The sequence below is a fragment of the Ostrinia furnacalis genome, unplaced genomic scaffold, assembly GCF_004193835.3.
Source record: "Ostrinia furnacalis isolate ACB-3 unplaced genomic scaffold, ASM419383v2 OfSCF2610, whole genome shotgun sequence".
In the NCBI taxonomy this organism is placed as follows: domain Eukaryota; kingdom Metazoa; phylum Arthropoda; class Insecta; order Lepidoptera; family Crambidae; genus Ostrinia; species Ostrinia furnacalis.
This window is the reverse complement of record NW_021132849.1, coordinates 217139-236497: the sequence shown is the minus strand read 5'-3', so window position 1 is coordinate 236497 and position 19359 is coordinate 217139. Positions and strand designations below refer to the sequence as shown.

At 40.9% G+C, this 19359-nt stretch overlaps 3 protein-coding genes across 3 annotated transcripts; 2 read left to right on the top strand and 1 right to left on the bottom strand.

Annotated features, from left to right (window-relative positions):
* The first annotated feature begins 10 nt into the window (after positions 1-10).
* Positions 11-16796, top strand: RNaseZ (ribonuclease Z). The gene is made up of 32 exons (XM_028309127.1): positions 11-621; positions 799-985; positions 1298-1419; positions 1520-1728; positions 1816-1901; positions 2314-2479; positions 2899-3034; positions 3487-3727; positions 4339-4502; positions 4956-5171; positions 5666-5808; positions 6218-6393; positions 8082-8268; positions 8662-8894; positions 10412-10559; positions 11991-12104; positions 12992-13102; positions 13227-13310; positions 13441-13530; positions 13752-13847; positions 13945-14043; positions 14111-14188; positions 14627-14695; positions 14776-14841; positions 14944-15192; positions 15277-15342; positions 15434-15502; positions 15585-15662; positions 15884-16081; positions 16161-16271; positions 16439-16540; positions 16613-16796. Exons 1-32 carry the CDS (start codon positions 353-355, stop codon positions 16654-16656), a joined length of 4407 nt encoding a protein of 1468 aa, XP_028164928.1. The 5' UTR covers positions 11-352; the 3' UTR covers positions 16657-16796.
* Positions 16301-17994, bottom strand: Rpn10 (regulatory particle non-ATPase 10). Its single transcript, XM_028309126.1, has one exon. It carries the CDS (start codon positions 17882-17884, stop codon positions 16787-16789), a length of 1098 nt encoding a protein of 365 aa, XP_028164927.1. The 5' UTR covers positions 17885-17994; the 3' UTR covers positions 16301-16786.
* A 135-nt stretch (positions 17995-18129) lies between these two features.
* On the top strand, positions 18130-19291 carry ATPsynF (ATP synthase, subunit F). The gene is made up of 4 exons (XM_028309133.1): positions 18130-18298; positions 18378-18476; positions 18788-18904; positions 19136-19291. Exons 1-4 carry the CDS (start codon positions 18220-18222, stop codon positions 19162-19164), a joined length of 324 nt encoding a protein of 107 aa, XP_028164934.1. The 5' UTR covers positions 18130-18219; the 3' UTR covers positions 19165-19291.
* Positions 19292-19359: the final 68 nt, after the last annotated feature.

Sequence of the window (19359 nt, the reverse complement as noted above, 5' to 3'; positions counted from 1 at the left end):
TAAAAATATTTTTTTATTTTCCTCTGCTCTGTTTCTTATAATTTTCTTGATTTTAGGACAAAAAAACAAATCATCACCGAAATTATGGTGTCCGGAAACCGGACATGCATGTTGAGAATGCACATTTGCACCAGCGTGCGCTTCATTCATTGGAATCTGTCAATCAGTCAGCTGTCATAATACTACGGAAAGAAATGTCGGAAGAAAACTCAAAATTGTTCTAAATCTGAAAATGTGTCAGACTAACCAATAAGTAAATAATTATGTATTATGCCAAAAATATTAATTCTCCATAAAAATTCCTGATGAATGCTCGTAAACTTTGATTCAAAATAAAATAACCTCAAAACACATGTACGGTAAAAGTGTATTGTTTAGTTACCGAGTAGTTAGCAAATGTAGTGTTCGCAGTTACAAGAGCAACAACACTAAAAAGCTGTTGGAATTTCTAGCCGAAATGCCGAAAGTAAATTCTGCAAGAATAGCTGAGGCACAGCGTCAAAGGCAGCAAATATCCAAAAGAAGTGAAAAGTATGCACCAAGTACTGTTTACCTTCAGGTTCTTGGTTCAGGAGCTCGTGGAGCGCCTAACACCTTGTATTTGTTCACGGATCAGAAGCGGTAAGTTAATAAGCTGTACTCTAAACATCTATACATTTGTTACACAACAAAAACAGTAAAAAAATTGCTAACATATTTCATCATCATTATTCAGTTTCGTATTTGTTTTTTCTAGTGGATTAATAGTATAATTTTTTTCTCTTCACTTTGTTTATAATTATATCACTAATATTCTAGGTACCTGTTCAACTGTGGAGAATGCACACAGCGCCTAGCTCACGAGCACAAGGTGAAGCTATCCCGCCTGGAACACATATTCATCACAAGCAAGACTTGGAAGAACATCGGAGGTCTGCCCGGCTTGTCTCTGACGCTTCAGGATGTTGGTGTGCCGAATATCACTCTACACGGGCCAGAGGGATTGGTACTATTTATTTTATTTTTATATTATTTTAAGGTTTTTTTTACTTACCTTTTTATATCTTATTAGCAGCCCAGCTCAGGCTTCACACAGGTAGATATAGGTACCTAATTAACATAAATTTAAAAAATATGCATCAATGATGAAAATCATATAATGTTTTTCTTTCTTTCTTTCAAAAAATTAGGATTCTGGTGGAATTGTGAAAGGATTTTTCAAATCCTTCCAGTAGTTTCAGAGCCCATTCTGTACCAAATTATAAAAATAAAAATATTTTTTCTTATTTTTTTTAACTTTCTTAACACTTTTTTACAGGATGAATTATATCCTGCAACAAAGAGGTTTGTGATTATGAAAGACATGAATGTGAACATGGCCAAATGCAGTCCAAGTGAAGATTTTGAAGACAGTGTTATGAGTGTGAAATATGTTTTACTGTAAGTTACTTCATATTGTTTTTTTTTATAATCAAAGAAGTCTTTCTTCATCATCAGTCTTGGAAGTTGTGTATAAAAAATATTTTTTCTTAAATTTCAGAGGCCCTCATGATAACTTATTAGTAGGCAAAGAATTGAAACCTGCAGCCAAACGGCCCAAATTGGAATCAAACCAGGACAAAGAGTTTGAGGAATTCATTCACGATGATACTGACTACTACAAGCCAGAAGCAAAGATTCCAGACAACAACAAAACCAATAGATATGCAAGAGATAATAGAGCTAAGCCAAAAAGTAGTTTTGAGAAAGGTACCTAATGTATTTATAAAAAGTAAATATAATTTTACTTTATTGGAGTAGGCATACCTAATTTACTAATATAACAATTTCTTTCAGATCCAATGAAGAAAAAGACTGAAAAGGTATTACATGATCTGCAAAAAAAAACAAACTGTTCAGTTGCTTACATTTGCACCCTGAAGGTGAGTTCCTGAATTACAATTATATGAATAGTAATCTATACTAATATTATAAATGCGAAAGTAACTCTGTCTGTCTGTCTCTCTTTCACGCCTAAACCACTGAACCGATTTTGATGAAATTTGGCATAGAGATAGTTTGAGTCCCGGGAAAGGACATAGGATAGTTTTTATCCCGGTTTTTGAAACAGGGACGCGCGCGATAAAGTTTTTCTGTGACAGACAAAATTACACGCGGGCGAAGCCGCGGGCGGAAAGCTAGTATTATAAATAGCAAAGCATGTTGTTTGTCTGTTCAAAAATGGAAACTGGTACAGATTTAAAGAAGCTAAAGTCTACCTTCTTGTCATTAAGCACCTAAATAAGGTAGTAAAAAAAGTATGTTTGAAAATTTTTATTAATTTTCTCTTCACAGAAACGCCTTGGCACCCTGGATTTGGCCAAATGCGTGGAGATGGGGGTGAAACCCGGCCCTATGCTGGGCCAGCTCAAGAGTGGCCACGACGTAGTGTTGCCTGATGGCACACTCGTCTTGTCTAAGGACGTAAAGACGCCTGACGACCCTGGACCAGTTTTCATTGGTAAGTGTGACAATTAATAGCTTCATAGTCAGGTGGCTGAATTTTCACTTGGTTGTATGGAAAGAGTCAAGCCACCTTAGAGTCTATGGCACGTAGTACAAAACTACACTCAATAATAGATTCAAAACTAGCATATATTCAAGACTCAATCACACAGGATTCAATCTATTAATTAGTTATATGTTTGTATTCAGGGCGTAAGTTTGGAAAAGAGTATCTAGTAAAGGCTGACTGAGAGAAAATGAGTCTCTTTCAGTAAACCTTGCATGAACATATTATTAGTTTGTATTGGACTGGGTGTTTTCTATTTACAAAAAAAAGTATTTAAGTATGTTTATATCCGTTGTCTAGTACCCATAGTACAAGCTTTGCTTAGTAAAATGTCCAAGGATATTTATTTATTTATTATTGTTTTACAGTACTTGACGTCCCCGATCTCTCATACCTGAAGGAGGCGGAGTTCTCCGCCCACTTCGATAATGGGACGAACCCGCCAGAAAACATCCCCACCCTCATCGTGCATTACACGCCACCAGAAGTTTTCCATCATCCCACGTGAGTGTATAGAATATTAAATTTATCTTTTGACCATCCATTGGAGTGGAGGGGAGGCCACGTACCGGAAAGCGCAACGTAGGACGTCACCCACAAGGTGGACCGACGACCTCATAAAGGTAGCGGGAAGGCGCTGGATGCAGGCCGCTGCCAACCGGCCATTATGGAACTCATTGGGGGAGGCCTATGTTCAGCAGTGGACGTCCATTAGGTAACATCTTGAACCCAGAAAAGGGCCTGCAAATAGAACTTCTTTGAGTATAACAATAGCTTAAGGTTAAGGATAGGACAATTTTAAATGAGACATTACTAGGATGCTTTATTATGTACAATCAAGCAGTACACCAGATCAGACTATATTTGTTGCAAAATAGCATTTATTACAACTGTCCAAGATACTACAGAGTTTAGCTTGATGTCGTCGTCTGTACACAAGTATTTTTCAACCCTAGGTACCGTGCGTTCATGTCTCTCTTCGGGCCTACCACTAGGCACCTGGTTCTGAATTCCCAAAACGCGTGTCTCGGCTCCGAGGCCGTGCACCGGACCCAACACAAACTCCACCTCCTCGATCCGGATATATTTCCTCTCCTGAGGGACGCTAGTTTACCTGCAGTGTGGAATTCTCATCCTCCGCTGCCTAAAACCAACAGTCCGGTGAGGCTGAAAGGGTTAGAAGAACTTAAGAATAAGGTAAGGGTTTTTTCGATTGATATTTTCAATGTGGCTTTCGATGTTTTGTCCTAGTTCAGTTGGGACGTGTGTGTACCTTAGGCTGGTTTTAGTGTCACGCGGACCGTCCAGTGCGGACCCGCTCCGCACGGCCAATCTGTATGAACTTCTAGGGAGCGTTTTAGAGTAATGCAGTCCGGAGGAACCGCTCCGCTCCCTAGCAGTTCATACAGATCGGCTGTGCGGAGCGATCCGCACTGACAGTCCGCGTAACACTAAAACCAGCCTTATGGGCCACAGCAATTTGGTGGCTGACGGCTGTCATTAAAGTTATGCAATCACAATCATCTCAGTGCACGGTAAAAGTTGGTCTCGGTCACTAATGCCTAGGGTGGTTTAAGAACAACTGACAGTAAGGTTCACTTACTACACTCACCTCTCCACGAATCCACACAGATCCACATGGTGATATGGCCTGAGATACTGATACGTTAAGGTGGGGCCTTTGCCTTTCAATGGGTCATATAAATGCTTTTAAATCCACCTGTTTCATTCATTTCACTGTCTGTCATAATAAAATTCTATGTAAGCTTTCCATATACGGTGGTGGTAAAAAACTAACTGGTTTGTAGATTGCGCTCGCGCAGTTCCAGAACATAATAAATATGGAAGGCTCGTGCAAGGGCGACGGCGGCCAGACGCACGCGACCATAGACGAGGAGCAGAACAAACTCGAGGTGATCGCTGGACGCACGCTCACGATGTTCCATTTGAGGCCAAAGAGACAGCTGGATAGGTATGCGATATTATAACACGTCATGCTCGTCTAGAAACAGGTTACTTTCAGCATCTGCCAAATGTTAACTAGTAAGGCGAAAATATTATAAAGAATTAACAATTTTTTAATTTATATTTTTTTTATGAAGTTCGCATTGAGGTGAGGGCTCAGGCGACCTATTCGTCTGAAAATTCTTCATTGCCCCTTTCATTGTATCTGAAAAAGTCCAATGAATGCTCATGAAATCCAGTTTCTTCATGATTTGGATTGGATTGTCTGTTAAGAATATTGTTCTGTTCTTCTATGACCAATGCATCCCCAAGTCTCCATGATCTGACTCTAATAAACTTAGTTGTTACACAAAATGGCAAAAGAAGAAATGCACACTGCTTGCTTCATGAAATATCAATGCCGACACTCGCGTTTCTTCTAATTTTCACTTCTCAAATCTTCTATTCTGCAATTCTTTAGATCTGCAGAACCCAAACTCCACGTGCAAGAGTACATACAAGAGACAATGGACGTGGACGGCTTTGTCGGCAGTTTAGAACACTTCAGGCGACAGGTGGACAGCATGAGATACGCTAAAGCCAATTCCCAGGAGTTCCCCAAGGTGGTATTCTTGGGCACCGGGTCTTGCATCCCCAGCAAGACTAGGAACACTAGCGCCGTGGTGTTGCAAGTCGAGTGAGTTTTGTAACAGATAATAATTAAATACTTAATTGCTAATAATTGTATTGATTGAACGAGTGACTATGTTGACGAACGCCATCAATATCATTTTGAAATCAATAAGTAATTTGTTCATTTGAGTTGCCGAATAAATGACGTCATAGGGCCCTATAATATCGTTTCATCCACGAAGACGCGCCCGACCAATTTTTGAAGCGCGGGGTGCGGGGAGTTTGATCCGAGCAATCCGAGCGTCATTGTTGTAGTGTGCGTGTGCACTCATGGACAATTTAGCGTGTACCGATAACACTCAAACATTAGCGGAAGAATGGTGGGACGCGTCTTCGTGGATAAAACGATCTATACTGTAAAATAAAATATGACAAATTAATTGTGGTATCAATGTTGACTACCATATTAGTTTCGTTTTATAAGTAGATGTATGTATTTCAACAATATTTTTTGTTAGTTTCTTTTGTATGCCAATCGATTTAATTATTTTACTTCAGTGAGAACCGGTCAATGCTGCTAGACTGCGGCGAGGGCACCTTCGGGCAGCTGGTCCGGTTCTTCGGGCCGAAGAAAGTCAGCGCCTTCCTTAGGACCTTGAAGGCGGTGTATATTTCGCATCTGCACGCTGACCACCATATAGGTAAGTTAAAGCTGTGTACACTTGGACGAATATAAACCAACCAAGTGTGTACATCATTACTCATTTAAATCTTCTAATTCCTTGGCTTGTAGCATATTCTTTATGATATTATCCGTCTTAAACCTATCTCTTCCATCGAAAGAGGAGGCTGTGGCCGGTTGCTATTATTGTTACCAGCCAACTTTCACCAGTTGGATAAATCTGTCATATTTTTTTACTTAAGTGTAAGAAACAGAGATCATGACCTGATTTCTGCCATTCCAACTTATTATGCTCTTTATGATTAACCGTTTTTAACTGACTTAATTTTTGAAACATATGACAACACATCAATTTCAACACTGTCGCATTTGCATCTTATGAAATTGTGATAAGAGCAAAATTACACGTTCTGTTTACCTAATGTCAGGCCTCATCGGCGTGATCCAAGCCCGGCGGCAGGCGTGGCTAGAAGTGAACGCTGACGCGCCTCCTGAACCGCTGTATCTCTTCGCGCCGGGACAGATTTACACCTGGCTATATACCTACGACCAGCAGTTCGAGAAGATCAAGGGAGACTTCACGCTGCTGCCCAACCAGAACTTGGTAAGTCACACGTGAAAATCTGATTATTTTAGGTGATATTTTCTTCACCTGGATCTACACCTTCGACTTTACGCTGCTGTCTAATCAGAACTAGGTAAGGCACTCTATTATTGATGATTTTTGGTCGATTCAACCCAAGTTGCATTGAATCGACAAAGAGCTAGGGAGATGAGGCGGAGAGAGGTGCTGCGTTGCGATGAGAGAGTGACAACGCAGCGCTAAAGTTCAAAGACTCATACACCATTCACGTGGTTGGAAGTGAAACCCGAACCGCTGTATCTCCTCGCGCCGGGACAGATCTCCACCTGGCTGTATACCTACGACCAGCAGTTCGAGAAGATCAAAGGAGACTTCACGCTGCTGCCTAACCAGAACTTGGTAAGTCACACGTAAATCTAATTATTTTAGGTATATTTTCTTCACTTGGATCTACACCTTCGACTTTACGCTGCTGTCTAATCAGAACTTGGTAAGGCACTCTATAATTGATGATTTTTGGTCGATTCAACCAAAGTTGCATTGAATCGACAAAGAGCTAGGGAGATTAGGCGGAGAGAGGTGCTGCGTTGCGATGAGAGAGTGACAACGCAGCGCTAAAGTTCAAAGACTCATACACCATTCACGTGGTTGAAAGTGAAACCCGAACCGCTGTATCTCCTTGTGCCGGGATAGATCTACACCTGGCTATATACCTGACTCAGTTTGAGAAGATCAAAGGAGTCTTCACGCTGTTCCCTAATCAAAACTTGGTAAGTAGCTGTTGACACTATGATTGATGTTTTTTGGTCGTTTCAACCAAGGTTGCATGTAATTGACAAAGAAACAAGGTGGGGAAGGGTGCTGCGTTGCGATGAGAGACAACGCAGCGCTAAAGTTTTAAGACTGATGCACAACTGACGTGGTTGGAAGTAAAACCTGACGCGCCACCAGAACCGCTGTGTCTCTCTGGGACAGATCTATACCTGGCTGTATACCTATGACCAGCAGTTCGAGAAAATTAAAGGAAACTTCACGCTGCTGCCCAACCAGAACTTGGTAAGTAGCTGGTGACACTATGATTGATGTTTTGTGGTCGTTTCTTCAACCAACGTTGCGTTGAAACGATCGAACGCGAGCGTAACTGACATAGCCGGAGCGACGAGGTGTATAGGGATGCGATGACGTAGTGACAGCACAGCGCAGCGCTGCAGTTCAAAGCGGCGTTATATTACGACATCACACCGCTCGAGTGACAATGCGTTGACATCATCATCATCTCAGCCATAGGACGTCCACTGCTGAACATAAGCCTCCCCCAATGCTGGTTGGTAGCGGCCTGCGTCCAGCGCCTTCCTGCTACCTTTATGATGTCGTCGGTCCACCTTGTGGGTGGACGTCCCACGCTGCGTTTTCCGGTACGCGGCCTCCATTCCAGTACCTTGCTGCCCCATCGGCCGTCAGTTCTGCGTACTATGTGCCCTGCTCATTGCCACTTTAGCTTGCTAATCCGTCGGGCTATGTCAGCTACTTTAGTTCGTTTACGGATCTCCTCTTACGTTCGTATACGTTGACATCACTACGCGGCAATAATGCAGCGCATAACAACAATATAGGTTAGTTTTAGCGCTAATGGTTCACATACTTCATAAAGTAATGAGTATATATATCATCCTTTTGCAAAATTATTTATGATTATTATTTATTTCCAGTTGCATGAATCATACCATCAGAACGCAGAGATGGTGGCAACACTAGCCAACATAGGGGTCGAGCAGATCCGCACGTGTTTCGTATCGCACTGCCCCAATGCGTTCGGTGTTGCCATAGACTTGGACGCCGATCATCGCATCACCTACTCTGGGGACACTATACCCTGTGAAGATCTTGTCAAGATCGGTAAGTTAGACAAAAATCAGGCGACTATTGTTTCTTTTATTTTAAATGTGTAATCTTTACACCTACGCATTATAGAAGTTGATTGAAATAGTAGTGTGTAGTAGGTAGTGTTTTAGCCTCTCCTCGAAGATTATGAGCGTGCTTTGTACACCAAAAAAAATATTATGTTAAATGTAAAACTCAAAATCAAATCATTTATTGCATTGCATTACATGTGGTTTGATAGTTGGTGAATGGTAGGACAGCACATCACATGCACCCTGCAAGGTATACCAATATATATACCAATTCTTGATGGTCCATTGAATACACAGTTCCTCGCAGACTTTGGTGTGCGGCTATAATGAAAAAAAAAATAGCGACAAAGTTATAAGACCCAACTCTTTTTTCCAGGCGAAAACTCCCACCTGCTCATCCACGAAGCGACAATGGAAGACGAGCTGGTCGAAGAAGCTCGCACCAAGATGCACTCCACTACCTCCCAGGCGATAGAAATGGGGAAACAAATGAACGCGCGGTACACGGTCCTCACGCACTTCAGCCAGCGGTACGCGCGATTGCCGCGTCTGAACGCACACATACTGAATGACAATAGAAGCGTTGGCATCGCCTTTGACAACATGCAGGTGTGTAAACAAAAAAAAAAACATTTGGCGTGTACCAAGATTGGTCACCTTAGCGACTGTTTAAGCGATAGCGAGGACAGTTAGAGATCTCGTGGTACATGGTGCTCACGCACTTCAGCCAGCGATACGCGCGATTGCCGCGTCTGAACACACACATACTGAATGACAATAGAAGCGTTGGCATCGCCTTTGACAACATGCAGGTATGTAGACAAAACATATTTGGCCTGTACCAAGATTGGTCACTTTAGCGACCGTTTGGGCGGTAGCGAGCGACAGTTAGAGATCTCGTGGTACACGGTCCTCACCCACTTCAGCCAGCGATAAGCGCGATTGCCGCGTCTGAACGCACACATACTCAATGACAATAGAAGCGTCGGCATCGCCTTTGACAACATGCAGGTATGTAGACAAATAATATTTGGCCTGTACCAAGATTGGTCACTTTAGGGACTGTTTAAGCGATAGCGAGCGACAGTTACGAGATCTCGTGGTACACGGTGCTCACGCACTTCAGCCAGCGGTACGCGCGATTGCCGCGTCTAAACGCACACATACTGAATGACAATAGAAGCGTCGGCATCGCCTTTGACAACATGCAGGTGTGTAGACAAAAAAATATTTGGCCTGTACCAAGATTGGTCACCTTAGCGACTGTTTAAGCGATAGCGAGGACAGTTAGAGATCTCGTGGTACACGGTGCTCACGCACTTCAGCCAGCGATACGCGCGATTGCCGGGTCTAAACGCACACATACTCAATGACAATAGAAGCGTCGGTATCGCCTTTGACAACATGCAGGTATGTAGACAAAAATATTAGGCCTGTACCAAGATTGGTCACTTTAGCGACCGTTTGGGCGATAGCGAGGACAGTTGGAGATCTCGTGGTACACGGTGCTCACGCACTTCAGCCAGCGATACGCGCGAATGCCGCGTCTAAATGCACACATACTTAATGACAACAGAAGCGTCGGCATCGCCTTTGACAACATGCAGGTGTGTACTTGACCTTTACCACGATCGGTCACCAGTCACTTTAGCGACTTTTATAGCGATAGGGAGCGACAACACTAGACCTGTGTGCTTAGTGCGAGTTTGCATTGATCGTAATCGCTAGCGAGTGCCTAAAAAAAATATATGATTTTAGTTCTGGAAAGTATCCGCTAGGGACGCTATATAATCTATCATACATTTAATGTCTTTTTTTTACGCAGTCGCTAGATGACGTTTGATGTAAACTCGCACTAAGCCCCCTGTACCAAGATCAGTCACTTTAGCGACTTTTCAAGCAATAGAGCGCGACAATTAGATATCTCGTGGTACACGGTTATCATGCATTTGCAGGTACACGCGCTTTGATTTTGACGGCTACCAAGTTTGATTCGTTGAAATGAATTGGAGATTAAACTAGAAGTTTTTTGTGTTCCAAAATAATTATTTCCTATTTATATTTCTACATTTTTGCAAGTAAGGTCAAATTACACTTGACTAAACCTTGTTTCAAACGTCCTACAGATAACGATGAGCGACCTAGACCTGCTGCCGCACATGTACGCGCCTCTCCAGCTGATGTTCGCCGAACACTGCGTCGAGATGGAGCTGAAGGCGGCTCACCGCGCGCGCCAGAGAGAACGCGCCTCCTCGCCCAACCTCGCCGCTACCGGTACTCGGCCATACTGCACCTCTAGCACTAGCGCTGACGGCGAAAAGAACACCGACAGCGGCAAACCCAACGCCGACGGCGGCGAAGCGAACGCCGAAAAGCACACCGCGCTCGCCGACACTGAAATGCCAGACGCTGATAGCGCGAAACAAGAGACGATCGTAAATAACGGTAATAGCTAGCCATTCACTTTGTGACTGTAGGTATTGTATTTATTATGCGTTTAGTCGGTATAGCTGCAGTACTTTTGTTGAATGAGAGACTGTTAAGTGACTGCGATAATGTAATTTGAAGTATGATTGTTGCGTTTTAGTAGTTAATTACTATAAAGTAAAGCTATGTATTAGGGTGGTCCTTATTTTTCGACTTTTGAATTATCCCCGGGGCACTTTCTCATTCGATTATATACCTCTAAATATGAAATTAGCTTTTTTTGTTTTTTTTTTTGGTTAAGATTTAGAGGTCGCTACCAGCTGTCAAAATATTTACAAAAGCTTTGAAGATCTTAAATCATGGTTTCATAAATGTTTTATTTAAGTGTTTATATCACATTTTACGTGCAAATGAACATCGCATAGATAGAATAGACAATCGCTTCTTGTCCCCTTCTCCCCTCAACCCCTCTTCTATACCGACCATGGTACCGACGCGTCGAGATACTAACAAGTAAACTCTTATATCTTCAAAATAATTGATTCAAATAATGTACATTGTATATAATATCTTAGTTCATAGCAACAACAATAATTTTGTAATATTTTTATTTGGCTTTGGCTTTAAAAATAAATGAATCTAACAAATACAGATTTTGTGTTTTTACTTAAAATTCAAACCTTGGTAGCGACCCCTAAATGTCTTTTAAAAATTAAAAAAAAAATAATGAAAGACTTTCATATGGTATATAATCAAATTACGTGGTGCCCCGCAAAATATAAGAAAAAAAATTTTTTTCGTAGGAATAAGGACCACCCTACTATGTATACAGCCTCGTTGTTAATTATAGGCTTTTTGTTTTGTAGGTAATTTAGAATCTATATTTTTATAAGATGATGTATCTAATTGTTTTATCTACCATTCTCCATAAATTACGGCTGGGCCATAATTCACATCTATAATGTTACGTAGTCAATTTAGTTGTTATATTGTAAATGCATCGAAAATAAAGCAATTTCGAAAGTACATTTCAGTTGTTTTCATTGCAAGATCATCATTATAATCGTATTTGAAATTATTAACCACCCATACCAAGGAGGCAACCGAATAGTGAAGCCCATAAAATAATATGACGTGACGTAAGTATAATTAAATTGCACTGGTAACAAGTAGGTGCGAAGTTCAGGGCAAGCCAATTTGTGCTCTATACGAGTCACCAATAAGGGTCACTTTGGCATGCTGAATAGTTTCCAAAAGGGGCTCCATACCTGGTTGCAGACAAGATGGTGCGCAACCGCTCCAGCAGTCGCACGCGCAAGATCTCGCCGGGATGCCTCGCCATCGCGTCCGCGCCCGCGCCGCGAGCCAAGTACAGGGAGAGCAACGCCTCTAGTGAGTCTACTGCATTTACAGAATAGTAGGGAATAAACCTTATAGTTAAGGCGATAAGGTTCAATATCCGATATGAAATGAGACAGTAGACAGGCGCGGTTCCAGCCCTCAACAAAGGTTGTGGGCACAGCCACCGAAAATTAGCAAAGTTAGAGTTGGATTGGAGTACGAACTCAATCACGTTCGATTTTTTAAAGGCTCATCAGTCAGCCGATTTTATCATCAGCCTATCGATCTTATCAATCCCAACTAATATTATAAATGCGAAAGTAACTCTGTCTGTCTGTCTGTTACGCTTTCCCGCTTAAACCTCGCAACCGATTTTGATGAAATTTGGCATAGAGATAGTTTGAGTCCCGGGAAAGAACATAGGATAGTTTTTATCCCGGTTTTTGAAACAGGGACGCGCGCGATAAAGTTTTTCTGTGACAGACAAAATTCCACGCGGGCGAAGCCGCGGGCGGAAAGCTAGTAGATCATAATTAAAACAAGGAAATTAGGGTTGTGGTCATGCCCACAACGGTGGATCCGCGCCTGACAGTAGAAAATAGAGCTCAGAGTCGTCCACACAGATAAAAATGGGACTGTAGCTGATGAGGATCTTGCAGCAAAAGAACAACTTGCACTGCAGGATGCAGTAGAGATATAGCCCTAAGCTAAGACAATAAGGTTCAAAATAATGTGGTAGAAAATAGACAATTCAACTAGTAAATAAGCTCAGCGTCGTCCATTCAAATTAAAATGGGACTGGAGAGGAACTGATGGGGACTTTGCAGCAAAATATTGTCAAATTCTGATATTGCTCGTTTTAGCTTTTTCTCATATTCGGTTAGGATGAAAATTAGGTTGACTATCGCTTGATTGGTAAAATAATACTACAATTACAGGACTGAGACAAGAAATAAAGGGCATGACCGTGACTGGTATTGTCCGACAGCAAGGGCCCCGAAGTAAATCCTCGTCGCCAAGCAAGATGTATCCTCAGTCAAGTACCCCCAGTATGTATCTGTATACTGAATACTTTCTTTCATCTTGAGGATTGTAGCAATGAAGTACGAACTCTTTAGCCAATACAGTCCATGGAAGTACTCTCTGTGATTTAATGATTTTTTTCTGTGACAGAACAAAACAGTGGCTGCGCAACTCCAAAGAATCGTTGTCGCTCAGATAAGTCCCCAGAAAAAACTATGGATATCATAGCGTCACGTTAGTTACCATTTTATTAATTTCTTCTATTTCCGGCAACTAATTAACATGGTGTGACTACTGCAGGAACCTACTCAGTTATGCGCTATGCCTGTTAATACTACATAATTAATTTATTTGCTCTTTCAAGGTTTACAAAACAGTAGCAACGCGGCGGCTAGTAGGACCCGTAGCCGCCCAGAAGAATCGCCAGATAAGTCCTTAGATCTCATCGCCACACGTAAATAATATACATTTTTGTTTTACTCATTTACTTTTAGATATGTGTAGTGAAATCGTAGGTAGATGCATCAAAGAATAAACAAGATTTGTAATACATTTTAGGCACCCTAGTTCAGCTTCTTCTAAAGCGTGCATAACGCACGGACCTCTGAGAATAGTTAGTTAGTTGCCGTAAGGACTAAGACACACTGTATGACTCATCGTAAAGTATATTCGCAGCTCGGTCTATGAGCGAAACATCGAACGCGAGCAGAGAGACGCAGGATCGGATCCGTTCTCTTATGGCGAAAGCATCCTCCGGTTACGTTGTTGATAGTGAGTACAAATATTCATACATAAACTACTAAGATCCGGTTCGAAGGACCATCTCTGAAACTTATATTACCCGGCTTAAAATGATTATGATTTTTAGCTCGTTCCAAAACGATAAACACCGCTGTTCGCCAACCGGCTAGCGAGGAAGCTTTGAGCGTTGGAAGGAAGGCTGCTGTTAACAATACGTCTTCGATAGGTAAGTGTATGGTTTTGCGATTGTGAGCGTTATCAGCAATTTTTCTAATTTAAATTCGTTTTCACAGGTCCCGGAATAGGTTATGGCAAACCTTTGGTGACAAGTCTTAATAAGAAACTAACAGTTCTAAAAGAACTGCCTAAACGTGAGTATTTATTGTTACCTATAAAACCAAAGTTCCTAGTTAGAGCACATTAGATCTCTGGTTTGAGCAGTGGCGGCGTAGCATAGGTTGGCACCCGGGGCGGCACCCCCCCGTCCCCCCGTCATAAGTCCTAAGGCACCCCCTGGTACCCCCCAGGATTTTGGAGTTACCTACCGATTCGAAGATTGAAAGACAATCGTAACCCNTATCATGACATACACCGCAGATTTGCCATGCAGATGTGCCAGTGAGTACTAATCTGCGCGACTTCTGTCACCCCCTGATGCTTGGCACCCGGGGCGGACCGCCCCCACCGCCCCCCCCTTACGCCGCTACTGGGTTTGAGTGGCGTTGACGCAAGAGGGCGGTAGCTTTTCTTTGCTCTCGCGGGCCTAACTGACCAGTTACTATAATAATTTTCGTTTTATTTTTTAACAGCTTTGAGTGAAGTTAAGAATTCTAGATCAGTAACTAGTAGAGGCAAGTCACCAGTGAGGCCTTGGAGAAGTAAGTTTACCTTCCCACATTTTATATGAAGGCATTTGGATGTTTAAGTTCTGAATCTCAAAATACTTTTATATTTTTAGCGGACAACAAAGATTCATGTTCATCGGTTCCCGGTAGAAAGCTAGATTTAAACAAATCTAGATCCCGTGAGTATCGGTCTTTTACTAATAAATTATTCCTAAATAAATTAATGCAATTTTATGGGCGTGGTTTGTTATAATTTCTAGTCGTACCGCGTTCTATTTCAGTAACGAACCCTAGATTAGAGGTAGTGACGAGCATCCTATTCCACTTAATATTTTGGCGGGTCGCGCACATTGCCTCATACCTGTGCCCCCCGCAATGGCTCGTACTATTCACAATAATCGCTGTTGGTGTTTTGTTTTGGACAGCGGCGAAGGGACCGGCTGGGAACAAGTTACGCAACACGAATACAGTTCCAAAAGTCAAACCTGACGATAAGGTTATGAACATGAGGGCTTCTGTTGCTGGTAGACGTCAGTATCTAATATTGTTAAAATAATGGTCGTCTTTATGATCTGGCTCGAAGGACCAAAATGTATCATTTGTGTGATTTTCAGAAATGAGAGGGTCAGCGTCTGTTAAAAGTAACAACAGAAGCCCCACAAGACCTGATAATAAAGAAGGTAGGCTTCTCAAGATTACAGAGGTAGTTTTGTATAATTCAAACATAATTTTCTCAATTTAATCTACATTGTGCACTACTAACTTTTTCAGATATATTGAACAGTAGGGCAAAACCCATACGACCAACACTGCAAAAGGAAATCAAAAGTTGGACCCCTGGTAATATGCCATGTATTTATTTTGATGTGTAGTGTTGAATTAGCTTTTGTTGCCAATAACCAGGAATTTATTACTTTTTCAGAATTTAATCGATCGCCAAATAGATTATCAGGGAATAAATTACGACCCTCTGCACCTACACTGAATAAAACATCACAAGGTAATCTAATAATAAGGCCTAGTAGGTTAGCTGTTACTGGCACAGTGTATAACTAATTATGCTCCTGCGGTAGTGAAGTGGGGAGGGGTGACACGTGACGTAATAGAGCTATCACGGTAATAAAGGCACACACTGCAGGAACCTACTCAGTTCAGCAGTATGCCTGTAATAATAAATATGTCATATTAATAAAATAATGATTAAAATACAATCAATTTCAGATAGCGCAAAAAATACGAAAAAAGATCATCCAGGCCTGAAGCCCAGTCCTAAGTCTTTTTCTAGTCCTCGCGGATCGAGTGCCGAGAGGAAAAAAGAGAAACCCCCTATATCTCAACCACTAAGAGATATGCTGAGTGAGAGACTGAAACAGCCACTTTGCAAAGATGTGCCAATGTCTGGTATTGGTAGACCAACATGTGAGTTCTTGTTCAAGTGTTTAAACAATGGAACATAATTTATCCATATTATTTTAAAATATTTTTAAATTATTTTTAGCTGGCATTTACAGTAGAAGTTTTAAGCCACAACTGGAAGACATCAAAAGTTCTTACATGTTATTAAATAAACAAAATCAAGATCAAAATAACAAAAGCAATAATGACAAAGGTAATTTATTTTCCTAAATAATGTCTATAACATTAATGAACATAGTAAATGATGCTATGGTAATGGTTTTTGTAAGTGTACTAAGTCTGCAATTCTCATTAGATTTTAACACAGATTTTTTTCTCATTAGGATTAACACTTTGTTTTAGAAAGTAAGAAAGAATTAGTGGCTATACATAAACCAAAGCCATTCAATGAGGAATTTAGGAAAAAACAACTGCTTGAAGTCAGACAGAAATTTCAGAGCAAACATTTTTGGAATGACTCAAGTAAGTAAAGACAGTCCCAATATATTTAAATGATTTTATAAGGTTTCAATAAAATGAACATTATTGTTTCAGAATATGAAAAGATTGAAGGCCTCAATTGGATTTCATGGAAGTGAACAAAAAGAAATAATTTATTTTATATCATCTGTATTATTTATAAATTTATAGTGATAGTAACACTCAAGTGGTGTCTAATGTTAAAGTTTACGAGCATAATGGATCAATTAAAAAAAATTGAAAAATATTTCACATTTCTTTTGATCCAGAACCCTTTCCATCCTTATCCTTTTGGTCTTTGTCATCCTTTTCATCCTTATCTTTCTTAATAGTGGACATAGCATTCCGAATAGCCTCACTCTGAGGATCAACACCAGGGAGATTTTCTAGAACACTCTGTAGAAAAGCTGGGTCATTCATAACTTCGGCATACTCCTCAGAAACATCCATGCTCTCTTCAGCAGCTGGTGCATCTTGCTGCATGCTCATTTGCATAGCAAGGGCAATTTGCTCTTCTTCAGACAACTCCATAGCCTCACGGCCCAGTGACATGGCTAGTGCTCTCTCCATGCCAGTGTTCTGGGCTTCAGTAGTTTTCCCTGTCTCCCCTTCTGCAGTAGATTGCTGGCGACGAGATTCCTCTTCTTGACGCTGTCTTTGTTCTTCCATAGACACACGGAGAGCAAGGGCAAGTTCAGGATCTTCATTGGGGTCAACTCCAAACTCGAATGGTGACAAGCCAGAACCAGATGGGCCAGCTCCATCTCCTCCAATCAAAGGGCTTGAAATCAAAGCCTCTGAGAGAACCACACAGCCTCCAGCGGGTACAGACACGAGATGACTGCCACCAGTAGTGTTGTCCTTCCCGTTCAATGTGTTGACAAACGTCGTAAGAAGAGGATTGTTATCCGCATCCTCTCCAAACGAAACTATGTCACAGTTCACCTTCTCTTTTTTCAACCTCTTGGCCAGCTTTACTAGCTGAGACTCATCAGTGTGGATAGGAGAACCGACGAACACCACAATGCGCATCTTGTGGTTCTTTCCTTGACGATGCTTTAGAGCCAAGTGAGCAATTCTGATCCCAGTCAATAGGTTGATGTCGCCGTTTGGCTGCACTCGGTGCAATTTGGACAAAATGCGACCCACATCGCTGGTTAAAGTGGCTAGCACCTCTACGTTAGCGAGAGTCAGCAAACCTACATTATTTTCTGGATTTGACCGTGTTTTAGAATGACATACCAGGTTTACGGCATCCTGCTGGGCCTGAAGCCTTGTTGGAAGAAAGTCTCCATTTCTCATATAATCACTGTTGTCAACACAAATCATAGTACTTTCCAATACCATTTTGAAGTTGATTTAGAAGTTGTTTGGATCAAAGAAACAATAAAATGCACTTCCACTGGCGAGAGAATGAAATTTGCTGTATAATCATAGACTACGTATTTTGACAGATGTATTTTTATGGCTACCCAACCCACAGATTAGACAAAAATCGATAGATGAACGTCCAACCGGTATGCGATTTATCACGTTCTCACGTGCGGGGTAACTGTGATTTATGGTAACCGGAAATGTACAACACTAGTAAAAAAAATACAAAATCTATCTATGGTAAAAATTTGACAGCTGGAAATTCGGCCCGATTTTTGTAAAATTCTTGGATAAATTCCCGAATAATCATGGCTTTCGGAGATTATCCTAAAGAATATAATCCATCAGTTCATGGGCCTTACGACCCTGCCCGCTACTATGGAAAACGTAAGTCAATCATGCAGAAAAATATACTTGCCCTTCACGAAATTTATTCGATTATGTAATTTTATTTTTAATGTTTCAGCTGATACTCCCTTTGGGCAAGTAAAATTGAACGAAATCGGCTCATGGTTGGCTCGCAGGAACAAGACTCCCTCTGCTGTCATGGGTGCCTGCAGCCGAGGTAATGTAACATGAAATAATTTTATTTTAAGGTTATGTGTATTGGATAACCCAATGACATTTATTCTATATATTTCTATTGTGTTTACTACCTCAGCATCTACCCAGAAGATTGATAGTAAGAATAGTACCTACCACAAGGTTAACTACTAATTTCTGATTGTAGGTAATCTTAAGAATCTTTTAAACTGCCTGTTTTTCTAAAAATGTGCAGGTATATGCAATATTTTATTATAGCATACTAAATTATTTCAATCATTATTATTTGAAGAAATGGCTGTTTATTCATACTAAAAATTTATTTTCATTTAGCCTGGTGGAGCTGGCAACACAAATACATGCAGCCCAAGAGGGTTGGAATTGCTCCGTTCTTCCAGCTGCTGGTTGGCTCGATGACCTTCTTCTATGCTATCAACTACGGAAAGATGAGTAAGTAACAGTTATTAAGACAACCCAATTATTACTTCAGTTTATTTTATAAAGTTTGTAATCAACCTCTGATTTTCTACATGTTCATTACTGCCATGAAATTTTGTATTGTTTCATGCCTAATATGATAATTTTACAAAAAAAAATTGAGAACCTCCTTTTTAGGTGTGTAAAAAAAGAAAATTACCATTGTCTCACAATTTGCTAAGTTATCCTTTTTCTTTTTTCCAGAGCACCACAGGAACTACAAATACCACTAAAGAAAGTTTTGTGATAATATTCAAAAACATGTATTTATGATTGTAACACCTGCATGTAAAAGTTTATCTGTTCTAGATCATTTGTGTTGTATGTAACAGCTGCAATAAAAATATTAGTGAAATAAGATTTATTTTTTCCTTATTTACCTAACACCCTATTTTCTTCTGTATCCAATACAATACAACAAGGTCATA